Source organism: Oncorhynchus nerka, linkage group LG19, assembly GCF_034236695.1.
Source record: "Oncorhynchus nerka isolate Pitt River linkage group LG19, Oner_Uvic_2.0, whole genome shotgun sequence".
NCBI lineage: Eukaryota > Metazoa > Chordata > Actinopteri > Salmoniformes > Salmonidae > Oncorhynchus > Oncorhynchus nerka.
Window position 1 is genome coordinate 29145591 of NC_088414.1, and position 19946 is coordinate 29165536.

The following is a 19946-nucleotide window of genomic DNA, read 5'->3' on the forward strand; positions in this document are numbered from 1 at the left end:
TTTACAGAACAGTTGTGTGTAATACATTCAAAGAATAATACTCACAAATATATACAATGGCATATGCTGTACACAGTGCACACAGTAATAACGTCACTAGTGTAATACTTAGGCTAAGGTCATGCAAGACCAGATATGGTTATTGGCAGAGACTGGATTTACTCGTGCCTTGAATTGGAACTTTCCTATTATATACACCAAAGCTTTGTTCTCTAAAGTTTGGGCTCTAGACATTCAGGGACAAATTCATTATGGGAGAGTTATTATCATAAGGCTTTTTTCCCCTAACGGCAAAAAATATAAATTGATTCAGAGTATTAAAAAAAATACAATGCATGTTGATGTGCTTCACTGCTTATTATATCCAGAGAAAACAGGGCTTTGCAGTTTCATGATTGCCCAGTAGGGAGCGCTCACTCCATAAGCAAACATGGATAAGTGGGGCACATAAGAGTGTGTTCCTTATTAAAATGCTACGAAGGCAACATCAGGTTAAAGGAAAGAAGTGACATGGTTAAGTTTTGTTAGGATTATTTGAATAAGTCAATCTGCTTTTACATCAAGGCTCACTCCCTATTTGAATCAGGCATACACACACTCAAACTATGTTTATGAAACATGAACAGTGTAGTGAATAAAACATAATCAATCAGGTTCAGTTCTTCCCACAACTTCTTCTTCCCTTCACCCCTAAAAAGAGCAGAGTCAGGGATTTTCTAGCTTGACAGTTTCATAATTTGTCTTTTTTTCCATATGTTTATCCATTTTCAACATGCTCTGAAAAAACATACAAACTCACCTTTGAGCATTTGGTTCATCTATCCTTCGGTGGCGGTGGATTTTCAGGGGGTTTTATGTCTCCATTGGGCTCTTTCTTCTCAGGCTTGGTAGGGCTAATTTTAGGGCTCTTCTCTGGGGGTGGCCTTCTGGGCCGTCTCCTCTTGGGCTTTCGTGAGCGTGTAGAGACGGGCTGTGTTGGATCTAACAGGGGATCCAAATGTAATTTTCCACTAACTGCATCTGAGGACTCATCAATGTATGCCAGGTTCTCTCCAAAGTAGTCCAGAGGCTGGGAATACAGGGATTCTGGGAAGGCATTCTCCTTATCGACATCCTTCTCTTTTTCCTCTACTACCCGCTCATGCTGCGAGACCTCTGACCCTGTCGCAGATCCAGACTCTGACTCGTTGGATGAGTAAGAGTATGAGGACGATCCAGTCTCTGATTGACTGTTCAGCTGGCCATTCTCCATCACTCTGCCCCCCTTCCCAGGGGCCCCAGTCCCAGACACATGGCCTCGGCTGCGAGGGCCATGTCGACGCTTTCGTCGTCGTCGTTTGAAGGGGTCGTCTGGCATGTGGAAATCCACGGACATGTTCTGAATGTTCTGACCCCAGTCAGTGGTACGGGCTCTGAGCTCCTCCATCTGGGAAGAGAGAGGAAAGAGATCAAATCACTATTTAAAGAGAATCTAATGAAGTCACAACACACTTGAGAGTTTATAAGAGAGGAAGGGAGGATCATTGAGAAATGGAACAGGTGGCTATAGGTGACAAAGTGTAGAGTGCAGCCCATTTGCTTGTAGGTTGTACTCTCCCATTTTGGGCCCGATCAGTTTTTACACACCTCAGCCCTGGTCTTCTTGGACAGGACCCGAAGCCAGTTTGCAACCATGGACAGGATGGAAGCAAAGTAGGCCAGGCCCAGCAGGATCCAGAACCACACCAGGGGCTTGTACCAGTGGTCTTTACCACCATCTCCACTATCACCTGACAGAGATAAGCAATAGGATAGGTATAGATAGGGGTTTACAGGTGTAGACAATGGAGAATCAGCAACCTTACAGGTCTAAAGGTTAGTTTACACATGACAGATCTGCTGTTAAAATCCCCTAGAATCTAAGCCTGGGTGGGAACCAAATAAATAACCATTTAAGGTTCTAGATAGCATCTTTTTTTCTAAGAGTGTACAGTCTAATAAGCATGAACCAATCACGTCTCACTGGAGCAGACGAGCCTATTGTTGATTTTTGGTGGCATCATGTTTTAAAATGATCATACCAAGGATAATTTAGCTATTTGATTTTGAATTTTAGTACCCCTTTAGGTATAAAAAACATATTTGATGAAACATTGAATTTGGCCAAACTGTGATTAGCCCATAGAAACACATTGAATAACAGATTTAGACATGGAAAAACAGTCTCATCTTTCCATAGTGGGGTCATAATAGTTTTTAGGCCAAAACCGCTAAAGACGTTTTCGGGAGAAGACCGATTTTCGGGATGTCTCATGGTCTGCTCTGCCACCTTTCACCACAGATGCGGAAGGCCGACATCGGCGGATGAGGTGAATTAAGACGCAGCCCATGCAGAGAGATATCTCTAGATTAAACTGTTCTCCCGAGTGGCGTAGCGGTCTAAGGAACTGCATTGCAGTGTTAGAGGTGTCACTGCAGACCCTGGTTCGTTCCCAGGCTGTGCCACAACCGGCTGTGATTAGGGCGTCGCACAGTTGTCCAGGGTAGGGTTTGGCCGGGGGTTTTAGCCGTCATTGTAAATAAGAATGTGTTCTTAATTGACTTACCTGGTTAAATGTCATTTTAAAAACAGATTTTTATATGTTTTATTATGCTAATTAGATTTCAGCGGGGGCGCGGACATCGACTCTAGGGGTTTATTAAATTAATCTCACATTAGTGAACATTACAGACTGAGCTGCCGGAAAACTCTATGGGTTCAATAATTAAACTTTCATTCAATGATTAAATTATTCACAAAGAGTAAAATAAATGTCCAGTTTAATGAGTGACTGTATTTTATCACTCAGGCCTCCTAAACTACATCAATCTGGAGTAGCAGGTGTTTGTGTCTGTTAATGTGTCTCAACACTGAAAGAGAGAGTTTCAACACTGAAAAGAGTTTCAACAGGGAAAGAGTTTCAACAATGAAAAGAGAGTTTCAACAATGAAAAGAGAGTTTCAACAATGAAAAGAGAGTTTACATTTACATTTTACATTTAAGTCATTTAGCAGACGCTCTTATCCAGAGCGACTTACAAATTGGTGCATTCACCTTATGACATCCAGTGGAACAGTAGTGCATCTAAATCTTTTAAGGGGGAGGGGGGGTGAGAGGGATTACTTTATCCTATCCTAGGTATTCCTTAAAGAGGTGGGGTTTCAGTTTCAACAATGAAAAGAGAGTTTCAACTAGGAAAAGAGAGTTTCAACTAGGAAAAGAGAGTTTCAACTAGGAAAAGAGAGTTTCAACAATGAAAAGAGAGTTTCAACTAGGAAAAGAGAATTTCAACTAGGAAAAGAGAGTTTCAACTAGGAAAAGAGAGTTTCAACAATGAAAAGAGAGTTTCAACTAGGTAAAGAGAGTTCCAACTATGTAAAGAGAGTTTCAACTATGTAAAGAGAGTTTCAACTATGTAAAGAGAGTTTCAACAATGTAAAGAGAGTTTCAACAATGAAATGTGTGTTTTGACCTTTTGAGACAGATTCCTTGACCCAATCCTAAATGCAGTGGCGGAAGTACCTGCAACATAGTCTCCAAAACCCACTGTAGTCAGGGTGATGACAACAAAGTAGGACGCCTCCAGGAGAGTCCACTTCTCCACCTCCTGAAACACCAGCGTTGGCACTGCAACGAAGAGTGCTACCCCCAACAGGATGGAGAGTATGGCTGAGATGACTCGAACAATAGTAGGACTCACCTTCCATTTCTGAGAGGAGACAGCAAAACATGAACGAGAGGAAAGAAGGAAATGGAGGGACTGAAATACTGACAGGCCGAGAAAGACAGAGGAAACACATTCAACCAAATATTTAGTGTCTCACCGCTAAGAGAAATTCAATTTTGAGGATGGCCTTCCTCAGCCCGGTCCCCAGATGGTCTCCAACTCCAGCCAGCAGGATACCAAACAGAGGGATCCCCACCAGGGCATAAAAGATACAGAACAGCTGCCCCCCTTCTGTCTTTGGGGAGATGTTCCCAAAACCTGAGGATGATGGTTTGTAGAGCTTTAGGATTGGGATAGGTAGTGTCAGTGTGTAACAATGGATTAAACATAGGGGAGATCAGCCTGCTGATTTACCAATGGTGGTGACGATGGTCCCAGAGAAGAAAAAGGCGCTGGCCAGGTCCCATTGGCTGGTGAAGGTGGAGGAATTGCTGCTAGGATCCACACCCGCACCCACAGCATCTGCCACCTCCTGGGATGGGACAGTCAGAAAGTTAAAGTGATAAGAGAGAGAGAGAAGAGAAACAGTGATTGTAGTGTTTGGACCTGAATATTTCTGTATTTGCATTGTACAACTTGTTTACATGCTGCTGTGTGTTTTGTTGCTTACCTTACTTGCTACCTGCCAACTTTACGTTTCTTTATTTTTTATTACCATTTAGTTCCCTGAATTCCTATCAGCCCTTGTAGTCATTGCAGATAATATTCCAATTTTTGGTGACTTTAATATTCACATGGAAAAGTCCACAGACCCACTCCAAAAGGTTTTCGGAGCCATCATCGACTCAGTGGGTTTTGGACAACATGTCTCCGGACCTACTCACTGCTACAGTCAAACACTGTACCTAGTTTTACCCCGTGGAATAAATGTTGTGGATCTTAATGTTTTTCCTCATAATCCTGGACTATCGAACCACCATTTTATTACGTTTGCAATTGCAACAAATAATCTGCTCAGACCCCAACCAAGCATCACCAAAAGTCATGCTATAAATTCTCGGACAACCCAAAGATTCCTAGATGCCCCTCCAGACTCCCTCCACCTGCCCAAGGACGTCAGAATACAAAAATCAGTTAACCACCTAACTGAGGAACTTAATTTAACCTTGCGCAATACCCTAGATGCAGTCGCACCCCAAAAAACATTTGTCATAAGTAACTAGCTCCCTGGTATACAGAAAATATCTGAGCTCTGAAGCAAGCTTCCAAAAATTGGAACGGAAATGGCGCCACACCAAACTGGAAGTCTTCCGACTAGTTTGGAAAGACAGTACCGTGCAGTATCGAAGAGCCCTCACTGCTCCTCAATCGTCCTATTTTCCCAACTTAATTGAGGAAAATAAGAACAATCCAAAATGTATTTTTGATACTGTCACAAAGCTAACTAAAAAATAAGCATTCCCCAAGAGAGGATAGATTTCACTTCAGCAGTGATAAATTCATGAACTTTTTTGAGAAAAAAAAAAGATCATTAGAAAGCAAATTACGGACTCCTCTTTAAATCTGCACATTCCTCCACAGCTCAGTTGTCCTGAGTCTGCACAACTCTGCCAGGACATAGGATCAAGGGAGACACTCAAGATTTTAGTACTATATCTCTTGACACATTGATGTAAATAATCATGACCTCTAAACCTTCAAGCTGCATACTGGACCCTATTCCAACTGAACTACTGAAAGAGCTACTTCCTGTGCTTGGCCCTCTTATGTTGAACATAATAAATGGCTCTCTATCCACCGGATGTGAACCAAACTCACTAAAAGTGGCAGTAATAAAACCTCTCTTGAAAAAGCCAAACCTTGATCCAGAAAATATAAAAAACTATCGGCCTGTATCGAATCTCCCATTCCTCTCAAAAAAAAAAAGCTGTAGCGCAGCAACTCACTGCCTTCCTGAAGACAAACAATGTATACAAAACGCTTCAGTCTGGTTTTAGGCCCATCATAGCACTGACTGCACTTGTGAAGGTGATAAATTACCTTTTAATGGCGTCAGACCGAGGCACTGCATCTGTCCTCATGCTCCTAGACCTTCGTGCTGCTTTTGATACCATCGATCACAACATTCTTTTGGAGAGATTGGAAACCCAAATTGGTCTATAGGGACAAGTTCTGGCCTGGTTTAGATCTTATCTGTCGGAAAGATATCAGTTTCTCTCTGTGGATAATTTGTCCTCTGACAAATCAACTGTAAATGTTGGTGTTCCTCAAGGCTCCGTTTTAGGACCACTATTGTTTTCACTATATATTTTACCTCTTGGTGATGTCATTCGGAAACATAATGTTAACTTTCACTGCTATGCGCATGACACACAAGCTGTACATTTCGATGAAACATGGTTAAGCCCCAAAATTGCCCTCGCTAGAAGCATGTGTTTCAGACATAAGGAAGTAGATGTTGGCAAATGTTCTACTTTTAAACTCGGGCAAAACAGAGATGCTTGTTCTTAGGTCCCAAGAAACAAAGAGATCTTATGTTGAATCTGACAATTATTCTTGATGGTTGTACAGTCGTCTCAAATAAAACTGTGAAGGACCTCAGCGTTACTCTGGATCTTGATCTCTCTTTTGACGAATATGTCAAGACTGTTTCAAGGACAGCTTTTTTTCCATCTACGTAACATTGCAAAAATCTGAAACTTTCTGTCCAAAAACGATGCAGAAAAATTAATTCATGCTTTTGTCACTTCTAGGTTAGACTACTGCAATGCTCTACTTTCCGGCTACCCAGATACGGCACTAAATACATTTCAGTTAATGCTTACTTAACACGGCTGCTAGAATCTTGACTAGAACCAAAAAAAAGATCATATTACTCCAGTGCTAGCCTCTCTACACTGGTTTCCTGTTAAAGCAAGGGCTAATTTCAAGTTTTTACTGCTAACATTACATGGGCTTGCTCCTACCTATCTTTCCGATTTGGTCCTGCCGTACATACCTACACGTACGCTACGGTCCCAAGACGCAGGCCTCCTTAAGGGAGCTGGAGGCAGGGCTTTCTTCTATAGAGCTCCATTTTTATGGAATGGTCTGTCTATCCATATGAGAGACGCGGACTCGGTCTCAACCTTTAAGTATTTTATTGAAGACTCATCTCTTCAGTAGGTCCTATGATTGAGTGTAGTCTGGCCCAGGAGTGTGAAGGTGAACGGAAAGGCACTGGAGTAACGAACCGCCCTTGCTATCTCTGCCTGGCCGGTTCCCCTCTCTCCACTGGGATTCTCTGTCTCAAACCCTATTACAGGAGCTGAGTCACTGGCTTACTGGTACTCTTCCATGCTGTCCCTGGGAGAGGTGCGTCACTTGAATGGGTTGAGTCACTGGCGTGATCTTCCTGTCTGGGTTGGCGCCCACCCTTGGGTTGTGCCGTGCTGGAGATCTTCGTGGGCTATTCTCGGCCTTGTCTCAGGATGGTAAGTTGGTGGTTGAAGATATCTCTCTAGTGGTGTGGGGGCTGTGCTTTGGCAAAGTGGGTGGGGTTATATCCTGCCTGTTTGGCCCTATCTGGACGGGGCCACAGTGTCTCCCGACCCCTCCTGTCTTAGCCTCCAGTGTTTATGCTGCAGTAGTTTATGTGTTGGGGGGCTAGGGTCAGTCTGTTTTATCTGGAGTATTTATCCTGTCTTACCCGGTGTCCTGTGTGAATTTAAGTGAACTCTCTAATTCTCTCTCTTTCTTTCTCTCTTTCTCGCCTTTCTTTCTTTCTCTCTCTCAGAGGACCTGAGCCCTAGGACCATGCCTCAGGACTACCTAGCCTGATGACTCCTTGCTGTCCCCAGTCCACCTGGCCGTGCTGCTGCTCCAGTTTCAACTGTTCTGCTTGGGGCTATGGAACCCTGACCTGTTCACCGGACGTGCTACCTGTCCCAGACCTGCTGTTTTCAACTCTCTAGAGACAGCAGGAGTGGTAGAGATACTCTGAATGATCGGCTATGAAAAGCCAACTGATATTTACTCCTGAGGTGCTGACCTGTTGCACCCTCGACAACCACTGTGATTATTATTATTTGACCCTGCTGGTCATCTATGAACATTTGAACATCTTGGCCATGTTCTGTTATAATCTCCACCTGGCACATCCAGAAGAGTACTGGCCATCCCTCATAGCCTGGTTCCTCTCTAGGTTTCATCCTAGGTTCTGGCCTTTCTAGGGAGTTTTTCCTAGCCACCGTGCTTCTACACCTGCATTTGCTTGCTGTTTGGGGTTTTAGGCTGGGATTCCGTACAGCACTTTGTGACATCAGCTGAATTTAAATACATTTGATTGATTGATTGTACTGCAACCCAACTATAGAGGTCTCATTGGATTTCATGACCGTTGCCTTGGACACCCCGAAAGTCTAATATCCCAGTCATTCAGTCATTTTAACCTGTTTGTTCTGTAGGTGTGTGTTTAGCCTATGTAGGGTACCTCTATGAGGGCCTGCAGGATGTCTGGGCTGACGCAGGTGTAGTTCTCCAGGAAGGCTCTGCGTGTGTCCTGCAGCTGTATGTGCTGGCCCTCCTCATGGGGAGCCTCCAGGGCCTGGAACACCACAGCCCCCAGCACTAGGTAGAGCAGCACCCCCGTCAGGATACACAGGAGGGTGGAGCAGCGCATGCTTGCACCTTCGTTAAGCCCCAAAGAAGCACGCTTCTTCCCCCCGCTGCCAGTGCTGGAGCGCTCTGGGGCCCAGCTGCAGAACAAACAGACCAAACACAGACAGAAAGCCCATGAAAACAGATGTCACCCACATTAGCTAAACTGCAAGGTAATCATTAACCGGAAACTAAACGTAATACAGACTGTAGCCCCCACCATATTACTGACCGGAAACTAAGTAATAGAGACTGTAGCCCCCACCATATTACTGACCGGAAACTAAACGTAATACAGACTGTAGCCCCCACCATATTACTGACCGGAAACTAAGTAATACAGACTGTAGCCTCCACCATATTACTGACCGGAAACTAAACCTAATACAGACTGTAGCCCCCACCATATTACTGACCGGAAACTAAGTAATACAGACTGTAGCCCCCACCATATTACTGACCGGAAACTAAGTAATACAGACTGTAGCCCCCACCATATTACTGACCGGAAACTAAATGTAATACAGACTGTAGCCTCCACCATATTACTGACCGGAAACTAAGTAATACAGACTGTAGCCCCCACCATATTACTGACCGGAAACTAAACGTAATACAGACTGTAGCCCCCACCATATTACTGACCGGAAACTAAACCTAATACAGACTGTAGCCCCCACCATATTACTGACCGGAAACTAAAGTAATACAGACTGTAGCCCCCACCATATTACTGACCGGAAACTAAACCTAATACAGACTGTAGCCCCCACCATATTACTGACCGGAAACTAAACGTAATACAGACTGTAGCCCCCACCATATTACTGACCGGAAACTAAACGTAATACAGACTGTAGCCCCCACCATATTACTGACCGGAAACTAAACCTAATACAGACTGTAGCCCCCACCATATTACTGACCGGAAACTAAACGTAATACAGACTGTAGCCCCCACCATATTACTGACCGGAAACTAAACCTAATACAGACTGTAGCCCCCACCATATTACTGACCGGAAACTAAACCTAATACAGACTGTATCCCCCACCATATTACTGACCGGAAACTAAACCTAATACAGACTGTAGCCCCCACCATATTACTGACCGGAAACTAAGTAATACAGACTGTAGCCCCCACCATATTACTGACCGGAAACTAAACCTAATACAGACTGTATCCCCCACCATATTACTGACCGGAAACTAAACCTAATACAGACTGTAGCCTCCACCATATTACTGACCGGAAACTAAACCTAATACAGACTGTAGCCCCCACCATATTACTGACCGGAAACTAAAGTAATACAGACTGTAGCCCCCACCATATTACTGACCGGAAACTAAACCTAATACAGACTGTAGCCCCCACCATATTACTGACCGGAAACTAAACCTAATACAGACTGTAGCCCCCACCATATTACTGACCGGAAACTAAACGTAATACAGACTGTAGCCCCCACCATATTACTGACCGGAAACTAAAGTAATACAGACTGTAGCCCCCACCATATTACTGACCGGAAACTAAACCTAATACAGACTGTAGCCCCCACCATATTACTGACCGGAAACTAAAGTAATACAGACTGTAGCCCCCACCATATTACTGACCAGAAACTAAACCTAATACAGACTGTAGCCCCCACCATATTACTGACCGGAAACTAAACCTAATACAGACTGTATCCCCCACCATATTACTGACCGGAAACTAAACCTAATACAGACTGTAGCCCCCACCATATTACTGACCGGAAACTAAGTAATACAGACTGTAGCCCCCACCATATTACTGACCGGAAACTAAACCTAATACAGACTGTAGCCCCCACCATATTACTGACCGGAAACTAAACCTAATACAGACTGTAGCCTCCACCATATTACTGACCGGAAACTAAACCTAATACAGACTGTAGCCCCCACCATATTACTGACCGGAAACTAAAGTAATACAGACTGTAGCCCCCACCATATTACTGACCGGAAACTAAACCTAATACAGACTGTAGCCCCCACCATATTACTGACCGGAAACTAAACCTAATACAGACTGTAGCCCCCACCATATTACTGACCGGAAACTAAACGTAATACAGACTGTAGCCCCCACCATATTACTGACCGGAAACTAAAGTAATACAGACTGTAGCCCCCACCATATTACTGACCGGAAACTAAACCTAATACAGACTGTAGCCCCCACCATATTACTGACCGGAAACTAAACCTAATACAGACTGTAGCCCCCACCATATTACTGACCGGAAACCGAAAACATGTTGCTGATGGTTAGACTATATGTGTTGGCTGCACTCTTTAAAAAAAGGGTTTCAAAGGGGTTCTTCAGCTGTCCCCATAGGAGAACCCTTTTTGCTACCTGTAACCAAAAGGGGTTTTCAAAGGGTTCTCCCATGGGGACAGCCGAAGAACCATGTAAGGTTCTAGACAGCATCTTTTTTTCCAAGAGTGTCCTGTATAAAGTCTAATAAGCATGAAGCAATCATGTCTCACTGGAGCACACAAGCGTAGTGTTGTTTTTCGGTGGCATCATGGATGTGGTATGAGTTGAAACCAGGAATGGACTTGAATTCTACCAGAGATGTGTGTAAGTAAAGGATCGTTACTAACTACCACACTACTCTTCATCACTTGGTTACCTCTCTCTCTCCTTCTCTTCCTCCCTCTTCCTCCTCTTCCAGCTGCTCTTCCCTCTGCGGCTGAGGATGGAGATTCTGGACCCGTAGCTGCGGGGATGGCCGTCCTCCTCACAACCCGAAGGTGGGGACACTGGGTGGGTTTTACCAAGACGTTGGTGTTGAACAAAATAACCATTGTTATTGGACCACTAGTTACTGAAGAGATTACTCATTCATGTTTGACAACATTACAAATATCATATTAAAGGTTAGTTATTATGTATGAGATCAATCAACTTTGAACACGACAATTCCCTGTTGTTCAGAATGATTTGTTGTTTGTTTTCCATTGATGAGAGGTTCCCTGTGTGACAATGAAACATGTGGTTCAGCACTGCTACATGATGCTTTTGATTGTAAACGTAACGTCACCAAAACGACAGAAAATGAGCTGTCAACCAAAACCCTGTGTGAGAGAGAGAACATACAACAGATGCACATCTCTAATGGATCACATTGGGGAGAGAAAAAAATCATCAAGGTGATATAATGGTGGATGGAGCAAGATACACAAACATACAGAATGCAGAGTCAATAAACATTAAAAAAGGCTGTGTTCAAGACAACTCGCAAACTCTGAATCTCAGGTTAAAGTTAGATACGTTTTTGTGGCGTAGAGCTTCCTATTGGTTGACTCAGTTACTTTCCAAGTGGGAAATTATGACCTTATCTTTCTACAATGAACTTCCAAGTTCCGAGTCGTCTTGAACGCGGCAATAGACAAATAGAGGGGTGCTTCAGCCAGCAGAGTGGGTTAGAGCCCGAAAAAGGTGTGTGTGTGTATGTGTGTGTGTATGTGTCTGCACGTGCCTCCGGCCATGTCTGTCCATTAACACAGGGGAGAAACATTAGCAGGCTCGGCTGTGTGAAGAATTAATACCCCATGATTCTCAGGTCCCAGATGTGATGTGACTGAGCTGAATTACACATTCAGTGTAATGTCCTTTCCAAGCTGCTGAGTGATTGGGTAGTTTAGTCCTTGACACAGCTTTAGATTTTTAGTCAGCCCAGGTTCAAGACTGCAGGGACACACTAATGCTGTATATTTACATGTAGGTGTAATATTGTCTTCTGTCTGATTTTCTCTATTGACGTTGTGCAGTAGGCCTACACTGAATGTACTGTGAGTGTGTGACAGGTTACATCTGTGCTTTTTCTCTCTCATCTAAGATATAACATTGCTTTTGCAGTCAGCAAGTCCTCTGGGCCTTATTTAACCTGAGACCAATAACCTGTCACCCACACAGTGAAATTTACACTACTCAGCCAAACAACTTCAGCAGCTGCTCGGGATACACAAAAAAATGCATAGACAGACAAGCCTTTCATCCTAACGTGTAGCTATTTTGCACATGCTCTCAGATCAAAATAACTGCCCTTCAACCTCCCTTTTAGTCATGTGCATTAGCTGACATCAGTCACTAGTGACAGTCAAGTTATGTTTTTATAAAATTACAAAAGCTGTCAAAAAGGCCTTGTCGGTGCCACCAAACAATAATTTGAAACTTTAACAAGGTTTAATTTGAATTGTTCTTAATTACAATCTCTCCATTTTAACACAACTGCACAGTTATAGAAAACCATGAACAGATTTAATGCCTAACTGTCATATGAAGACGACATCCTTGAGATACCTATCACGCTCAAGTCATGGCCCTTCTAAGGTACAGATACTTCACACAACACAGTCAAAATGCCTGAGAATACATCCTTCCATTACACAGAATCAAGTTAATTTGGGGTACTTTATCTGTAACAATGAAACAATTGCAATGTTCATTATCTCATCCAATGGAAGCAGGATTTGTGGTCTCTCTAACACACAGGGGGGTGAAGCCTGTGGACATCTCTTACCTCAAAATGAACGATCTTAAAAATCCAGGATATCAGCAGCCATAGGAAGGGTCTCTTTCACACACTCACACTAGACGCTAGGAGAGTAAACGTGCACGAGCGTGCATGTGCATGAGCGCGTGGGAGAGGCTGTTGCTGAGTGTCCAAGAAATGAAAAGGTACTCCATCAAATTGACTTTGAAGAGAGAGAGCTAGGGAGAGAGGTGGAATCAGAGGGAGAGGTGGAATGAGTGAGAGAAAGGGAGCGGGAGAGATGGAGGGAGGGGTCAATGCAGATACACTGAGCTAGAATTAGCTTATTGCTTTTTTTTGTTTCCTCTACCCTGATTTGGATCACTCAGTTTCTTCAAGGCAATAAGTGGAGAGGAGGGTAGGGACTAACAGTGTCTCTTGTGGAAATCGGACACAGGCTTTTGGTGGCACCTTATTTGGTGAGGAAGGGCACCTGGAATAGGTGGAAAGGTATCAACAACATAAACCACATGGTTTCCATGTGTTTGATGCCGTTCCATTTGCTCCATTCCAGACATTATTATGAGCCGTCCTCCCCTCAGCAGCCTCCACTGGTATCGACATTGTGGTGTAGGCTACATCATGTATGTGTGATAATGAGCAATTCCACTATTCAGACATACAGTGTAACACTTTTTCATACTCCTACAATATACTGTAGTCGTGTAGCTCTCTCTATGGGTATGAGTAGCAGAGTATCAGTGTCTCAGTCTGACAGTGCCAGGATCAATTCCTCTAGTGGAGTTTACGAGGTCTGCTGGCGTTACACTGCCGACTCCGCAATGGGCAACAGGCTCCCCCTCCCTCTGCTACCCTCAGCAGAGCCCGTCAAAGAACCCAGCCGCACCCTGGAACTGCTGCTGCTGTGTGTGGTGTGTGGGCATTTGTGTGTGTGCAGCAGTAAGGTTGTGGTTATACTTCCCAGGGCTATGCAGTTGATGGGAGTGAGCTCCCAGAATATCCCAATCAAAGATGTGATGGGGGGGCAGGTAGCCTAGTGGTTAGAGAGGCCGGGCGGCAGGTAGCCTAGTGGTTAGAGTGGAGGGGGGGCAGGTAGCCTAGTGGTTAGAGAGGAGGGGCGGCAGGTAGCCTAGTGGTTAGAGAGGAGGGGCGGCAGGTAGCCTAGTGGTTAGAGAGGAGGGGCGGCAGGTAGCCTAGTGGTTAGAGAGGAGGGGCGGCAGGTAGCCTAGTGGTTAGAGAGGCGGGCCAGTAACAGGAGGATTGCCAGTTCAAATCCCAGGTCTGACGGAAAAAATCTGTTGAGAAGTGAGCTGGCAATTGGAGGGTTGCAAGGCACTTAACCCCACACAACAGCTCCCAATGTGGCAGCCCCCTGCACCTCTCCCAAAACCTTGATGTGTTTTTGGGTTAAAAGTGGAAGTTAAATTTTGGTTGGACCTTGTGTGCAATTGGCCAATAAAGTGATCTTAATTCTTACCACCCTCCTATCTTTCCTGTGTATATATCTTTTTCCATACTACTGCTTTCCTTCCTCTCTTCCTCTCCAAACCAACTTGAGAAGTGCAAGTTTATTTCTGCATCCACACAGCTAATGAAACATTTGAAATGTATGAGGTATGTATTTTGTACTACAGTTGGACTTTCTACACATACAGCTGCCAGGTAGCATATTAGGTATCTAGAATACCTTTAACTATTTTTCAGAACTATGCTGTATCAAATAGATGTTATTGCTATCGCAGCATCACACAGAATGGGTGAAATTTGTTGGACTTTCACAACCGCAAGGAGAGGGCATCAGGAATGGGACTGACACAATTTACCAAACATACAGTGGCTTCATCAACTTTATACACTTCAAATATGGACTTCTACGCATGACCAATGCTGTTTTATTATTCATGACAATACCAGACTGTTTTGGGGTGACAGCAACAACAAGAACACCATTGACATGCACTTTAATCACCATTAGCACTCTCTCTCTTTCTGTCTCTCTCTCACTGTTGGGTCAAATCAATGCCAATTAACTGATGATTGAGTGAACAAAATGTATTTGACTAATGAGGTGTTTAAATATTGAATTGGAATAAATGTTACTATATTTTGAGGGAATGAAAATTCTGTACTGTGTTCTCGTACACTCTTCCAAAAAAAGGTGTTATCTAGAACCTAAATAGGTTATTCGGCTGTCCCCATAGGAGAACCATTTGAATAACACTTTTTTGCTCCAGGTAGAATCCCTTTGGGTTTCATGTAGAACCCTTTTCACAGAGGGTTCTACACGGAACCGAAAATGGTTCTACCTGGAACCGAAAAGGGTTCTCCTATGGGGACAGCTGGATAACTCTTTTGGAGCCCTTTTCTAAGAGTGTACGATTCAAATCCTAAATTCCCTAATGGACTCTTAGCTTGGTCTCACTAACCAAAAAGACCCCTCTGATGAAATCTGGATGAAGCATGAGACACCTTCAGAGACTGTGTTCCTCAGAGTGGCCCTGTTTGTCAGAGAAGGAGTCTCTAAGATCAAAAAGCCCAGTTTGCAATTAACTGATGTACCTATACACTGTTAATTCTGGGCCTATTGCCATCATTGTCAGTGAGTATGAAATATATTAGTCCCCTACTCAGTTAAACAAGCTTTGACAGGAAAACATAAACTTTCTCCCTCTCTCACTGGCCAGATCAGCTTCCCGGTGCAGTCTCTTCCTTTGTCACTGTGTATACTGTAGTCATTTAATCAATGTACACTATGTTAAATGAAACCGTTTTAAGGCAAAATAAGCATAAATATAATACTTGCATGCAAATGATAAGACAGTCTATCAAGAAAATTCTTGGAAGTTATACCAATCTTTCTTCTATACTGTACTACTGGTGCACTGGCAGACAAGGATCATTTGATTAGCTATATACACCCACCAAAGGAACTTTGAGACACATTCAGCTTCGTCAATTCAATCTGTGAGAGAGCCTACAGATCCCCTTTGCTCACAAAAAAACTGAACTGAGTCCAACTGCTATGAAACAGGAGTCTTATTACTCAGAGGGCTGGGAGCCAGTAAATCAAGGCCAAGCACAGGCAGAGGCATACAGGAGATATACTGCATATACTGAGAATCTTGAAGTAAACATACAAGAGGAACTGATTACTCAGACAAGGAAACAGACAGGAATATACAATAATGAATAAAGTGCTGACAAGAATCAGAATATCTGGTCTGAGTGGAAACTGGACATTTGACGATGAAAGTACAGAAGAGGGAAGGGGTGAAACTAAAGTGTTAGAATTGTTAGAATTGCCTTGAGCCAACCGGTGGCCAGAAGACCATCAACCAATATAGACACCCTTCAATAAACTAGAGATTCAATGGTGTAGAAATAGTGATGTATTGCTGACAGATTTGTCACAGCCCCTGATTCATTTCAAGACATCAGCATGGAAATAATAACTGAATTGGAAGATAATTTTTTTTTCAATTAATTAAAAATGATTCTCAAAATGTCAATACTGTCAAACACCATTTTTGTTGTCATCAACACCATTGCAACTTACCTTGTAATTTCTACGAGGAAAAGATAAGAAAATGTAAAAGTCCTTACTTATGTTCCCTCAGAGATGACTGCAGGACTCAGATTCTCATTTGTTCTTCTCCTCCTTGGTTTCTTAGTATTCTCTGTCTTGGCAAGATGTTTACCTAAACAAAGACAAGTGAGACAAAGCAGCAAGAATACAGAGAGAGAGAGAGAGAGATGAAGAGAGAGTTGATCAGAGAGATAAGGGGCAGATATACAAGGGATGGGCAATGGAGTGAAAAACAAGCTTCATTGGGATGAAATGTCTACATTGATTTAACTGATGGCAAATTGACCGGCAATTACATGTGAAAAGGAGAGAGTGGGTGGTGGCGAGGGGAGAAACGAGGAAAGGGAGGGATGTGAGAAGTAAAGAAGAGGTGGATGATGACTTGACTTCCATCATGAGCACTTTTTTCAATTAGGGCCTTTTTACATCTAAGCCCCCTTTCTGCCATTTTTGATGATGCATGGACTTCTGGGTCTGGAAATGGATTTGTTTGCAAGCGTCTGCAATTTTGTCCCATTTAGTGGAAGACGGGCTTGCCACAGTGCACTGATAACAAGAAGTCAAATATTGTTACAAGGCGGCTTAGCAAAAAAGTACAACAACGTAGTAACTGCCGTGTAGGTTGGTCGTTTCATATAACTTGTGATAATGTTCTCACACATGTTCTCACACTCAGAGACTTAATTTCACCATTTCTATCAAATTGAAGCTTGCCAGTGACAATTGATTTAAAAACATTACAGTCAGTATCCAATAAATACATTTTACTATGGTTTTCTCATATTCCTCCAGTCCATACAGTGTTCAGTGCATGACATTACAGAATTGTGGCCATGTATGGTAGCTGACTGAGGCTGAAAGACGTTTCCCCATAGGTCCAACACACCACCTGCAAACCACCAGCACACTCTTATACTGTAATCGATATGCCTAGGAACTTTACACTTTAATCTAATCGCATCTTGTCCAGAAAGGCTTTTAAACAAGGGTAAGAGGGGAGAGAGAGAGAGAGAGAGAGAGAGAGAGAGAGCAAACGAGCCACTGTTGAATCAATTTACAGCGGCCAAGGCAGAAACCATCTGTTTGCGACCATGTGTGAGAGGCTGGGTATGCACAAGATCGGTATGACGCCATTTCACCCACAAAGCAATGGTTTTGTGGGGGTTTTAATAATCTCTGCCAAACACAGCGTGACTAGGAAATACATCTGCCCATGGTTCTCTTGGCGTGCTTCTCCGCTGTCCAGGATTCCACCTTCGCAAGCCTGTCCTACTCATGCCCTACTCATGCTACATGGTCGGCCCCGTGACAGCCCTGCCGTACCCCCGGGGCCGGGGTACGCCAGGAGACAGCCCACATCATCAGCAGAGAGAACAGCTGTTGAACGCATGATGTGCACACCCGGGGAAGGCACTTTGAGGCTGGGGAGCTGATCTGGGTCTTAAGCCCCCTGAGAAAGAAAGGACAATGCCCCAAGCTGGACAGTCACTGGTGGGGCCCTGCAGGTTCCTGGCGAGGATGGGAGAGGTGGTGTACTGGGTCCAGCTGTCTCCCGGGGGGAGAAAATTGACACTGCACCTGGACAGGTTAGCCCCATACAGACGGGCCTCTAACCCCAGGAAGCCCCACAACCCCTCCCTCCACACACACGTCCAGGCCCTGCAGACAGGGCTCGAGGTGGCCCACTCACCCAGTCTGTCCTGTGCCACTGCATGGTTCCCTAGAGCCACAGACTGTATCCCCCGTGCCCACATCGTTTCCCTCCATTTCTCTGCCTTCATCTCGTGCATCAGAGGGACAGCCCCCTACCACAGACTGTATCCCCCGTGCCCACATCGTTTCCCTCCATTTCTCTGCCTTCATCTCGTGCATCAGAGGGACAGCCCCCTACCACAGACTGAGCCCCCTGTGCCCACGAGTGGACACTCTGCCCCCATCACTCCTGCACAGACAAATGAGACCTCTGGTTCACTTCCGAGACTTTGTGTGTTCTGTTGTTTTTAATGTAGTCATGATTTGGCCTTAACCCTGTACATGTGGTGGTTTGGCTACTAAAATGTTATTTATTTCTATTCTAAAATCCCCCTAATAAATCAACTGGAGATGGCGACTGTGCTCCTGCTCAGACGGTGGCAGTTATTTCCAAACTGAATCAAGGCACGTTAAGCTGCCAGTGACAGGGGAAATGCTGATCACATCAATAAAGGGCTCACACAGAGTTCTATTAACAGCGGATTAGAATTTAGACACACGCTTCTGTACTCACTTAATAGAGGCTATCACAGGATAAAGTATACTGTCATACATTGTCTCCCATATTGGATCAGTCACTTATTCTTAGTTACTCCTGATTATTTATATTAATTGAACACTCACTTTAATTGGATCAACAAAATATAATGACTTGTCCCATCAACATAATTATGATTCTACTTATTTGTTTATGAATGTATTTCAAGATAGAACCATATTTTGATCTGTGGCCTTGTTTGTAAAATACATGTAATTTGGGTAAAACTGTTTGGAACTTTTACCTGTTTTGTTCTCCTGGCAAACATACCCTATCTACTCTGAACTATCAGCACACTGTGTTCACTTAACACTCTCCTCTAGTTTGCAACCTTTCCCTTTCTCCTCGGATGTTCTGCTGGACATATGTGTTCTCCTCCACATAGCCCACCACAGTCCCAGCCCAGCACTCCCCAGAGGAGCTGGTCGCCCACACCCTGGTGCTGGAGTTTGGAGCCCTGCTGAAACACACTGACCGTCTCCACCAAGAGAGGTTGACAGAAATATGCAGACATTTACTACAGCTGACTAGGACCGTACCCGAGGGAGACATACACTGTTACCCCTGGGAAACTAATGGAGCTCCAGGACCTTTGTCTGTAATGCAGTTATAAACAGTAATTAATGCAGAATGCAAAGCGCTATGTCTGCAGGAAACCATGCACAGCTCATCACCCATATAACACCATCTCTACCGTGAAGCTTTGTGGCAGCATCCTGCTATGGGGATGCTTTTCAGCAGCAGGGACTGGGAGACTGGTAAGGACAGAGGGAACGAGGAATGTAGCCAATAAGAGGTAAACCCTTGATGAGAACCTGCTTCAGAGTGCAAACGACCTTAGACTGGGGCGAAGATTTTACATTCCAACAGGATAATGACCCTAAGCATACAGCCAATGCAACGCTGGAATGGCATCAGAACAAGAAAGTGAAAGTCCTTGAGTGGCCCAGCCAGAGCCCAGACTTCAATTCCATTGAAAATCTGTGGAAAGACTTGAACATTGCTGTTCAACACCACTCCCCAACTAACTTAAGAGAGCTTGAGAAAATCTGTAAGGAAGAATGGAGAAAATCTCCAAATCCAGATGTGCAAAGCCGATAGACATGCCCAAGACGACTCAAAGCTGTAATCGCCGCCAAAGGTGCTTCTACAAAGTATTGACTCAGGGGTGTGAATACTTATATAAATGAGATATTTCTGTATTT

The 19946-nt window shown here is 44.0% G+C and overlaps 1 protein-coding gene across 1 annotated transcript; it reads right to left on the reverse strand.

The window, feature by feature from the left end:
- LOC115147037 (potassium channel subfamily K member 4-like) lies at window positions 1-11172 on the reverse strand. Its single transcript, XM_029689029.2, has 8 exons — window positions 11000-11172; window positions 8158-8422; window positions 4101-4218; window positions 3844-4004; window positions 3542-3728; window positions 1627-1769; window positions 800-1426; window positions 1-690 (listed from the first exon to the last, which is right to left on the reverse strand). The coding sequence occupies exons 2-7, from the start codon at window positions 8344-8346 to the stop codon at window positions 815-817; spliced, it is 1410 nt and encodes a 469-aa protein (XP_029544889.1). The 5' UTR covers window positions 8347-8422; window positions 11000-11172; the 3' UTR covers window positions 1-690; window positions 800-814.
- Window positions 11173-19946: the final 8774 nt, after the last annotated feature.

Excerpts from the sequence above, each read along its gene's own strand:
- LOC115147037 (XM_029689029.2), bottom strand. The coding sequence starts at position 8,346 with ATGCGCTGCTCCACCCTCCTGTGTATCCTGACGGGGGTGCTGCTCTAC. Across the intron at positions 4,219-8,157 it reads TCCTGCAGGCCCTCATAGAG|GAGGTGGCAGATGCTGTGGG; the intron begins GTACCCTACATA and ends GTCCCATCCCAG. Across the intron at positions 3,729-3,843 it reads AAATTGAATTTCTCTTAGCG|AAATGGAAGGTGAGTCCTAC; the intron begins GTGAGACACTAA and ends GTCTCCTCTCAG.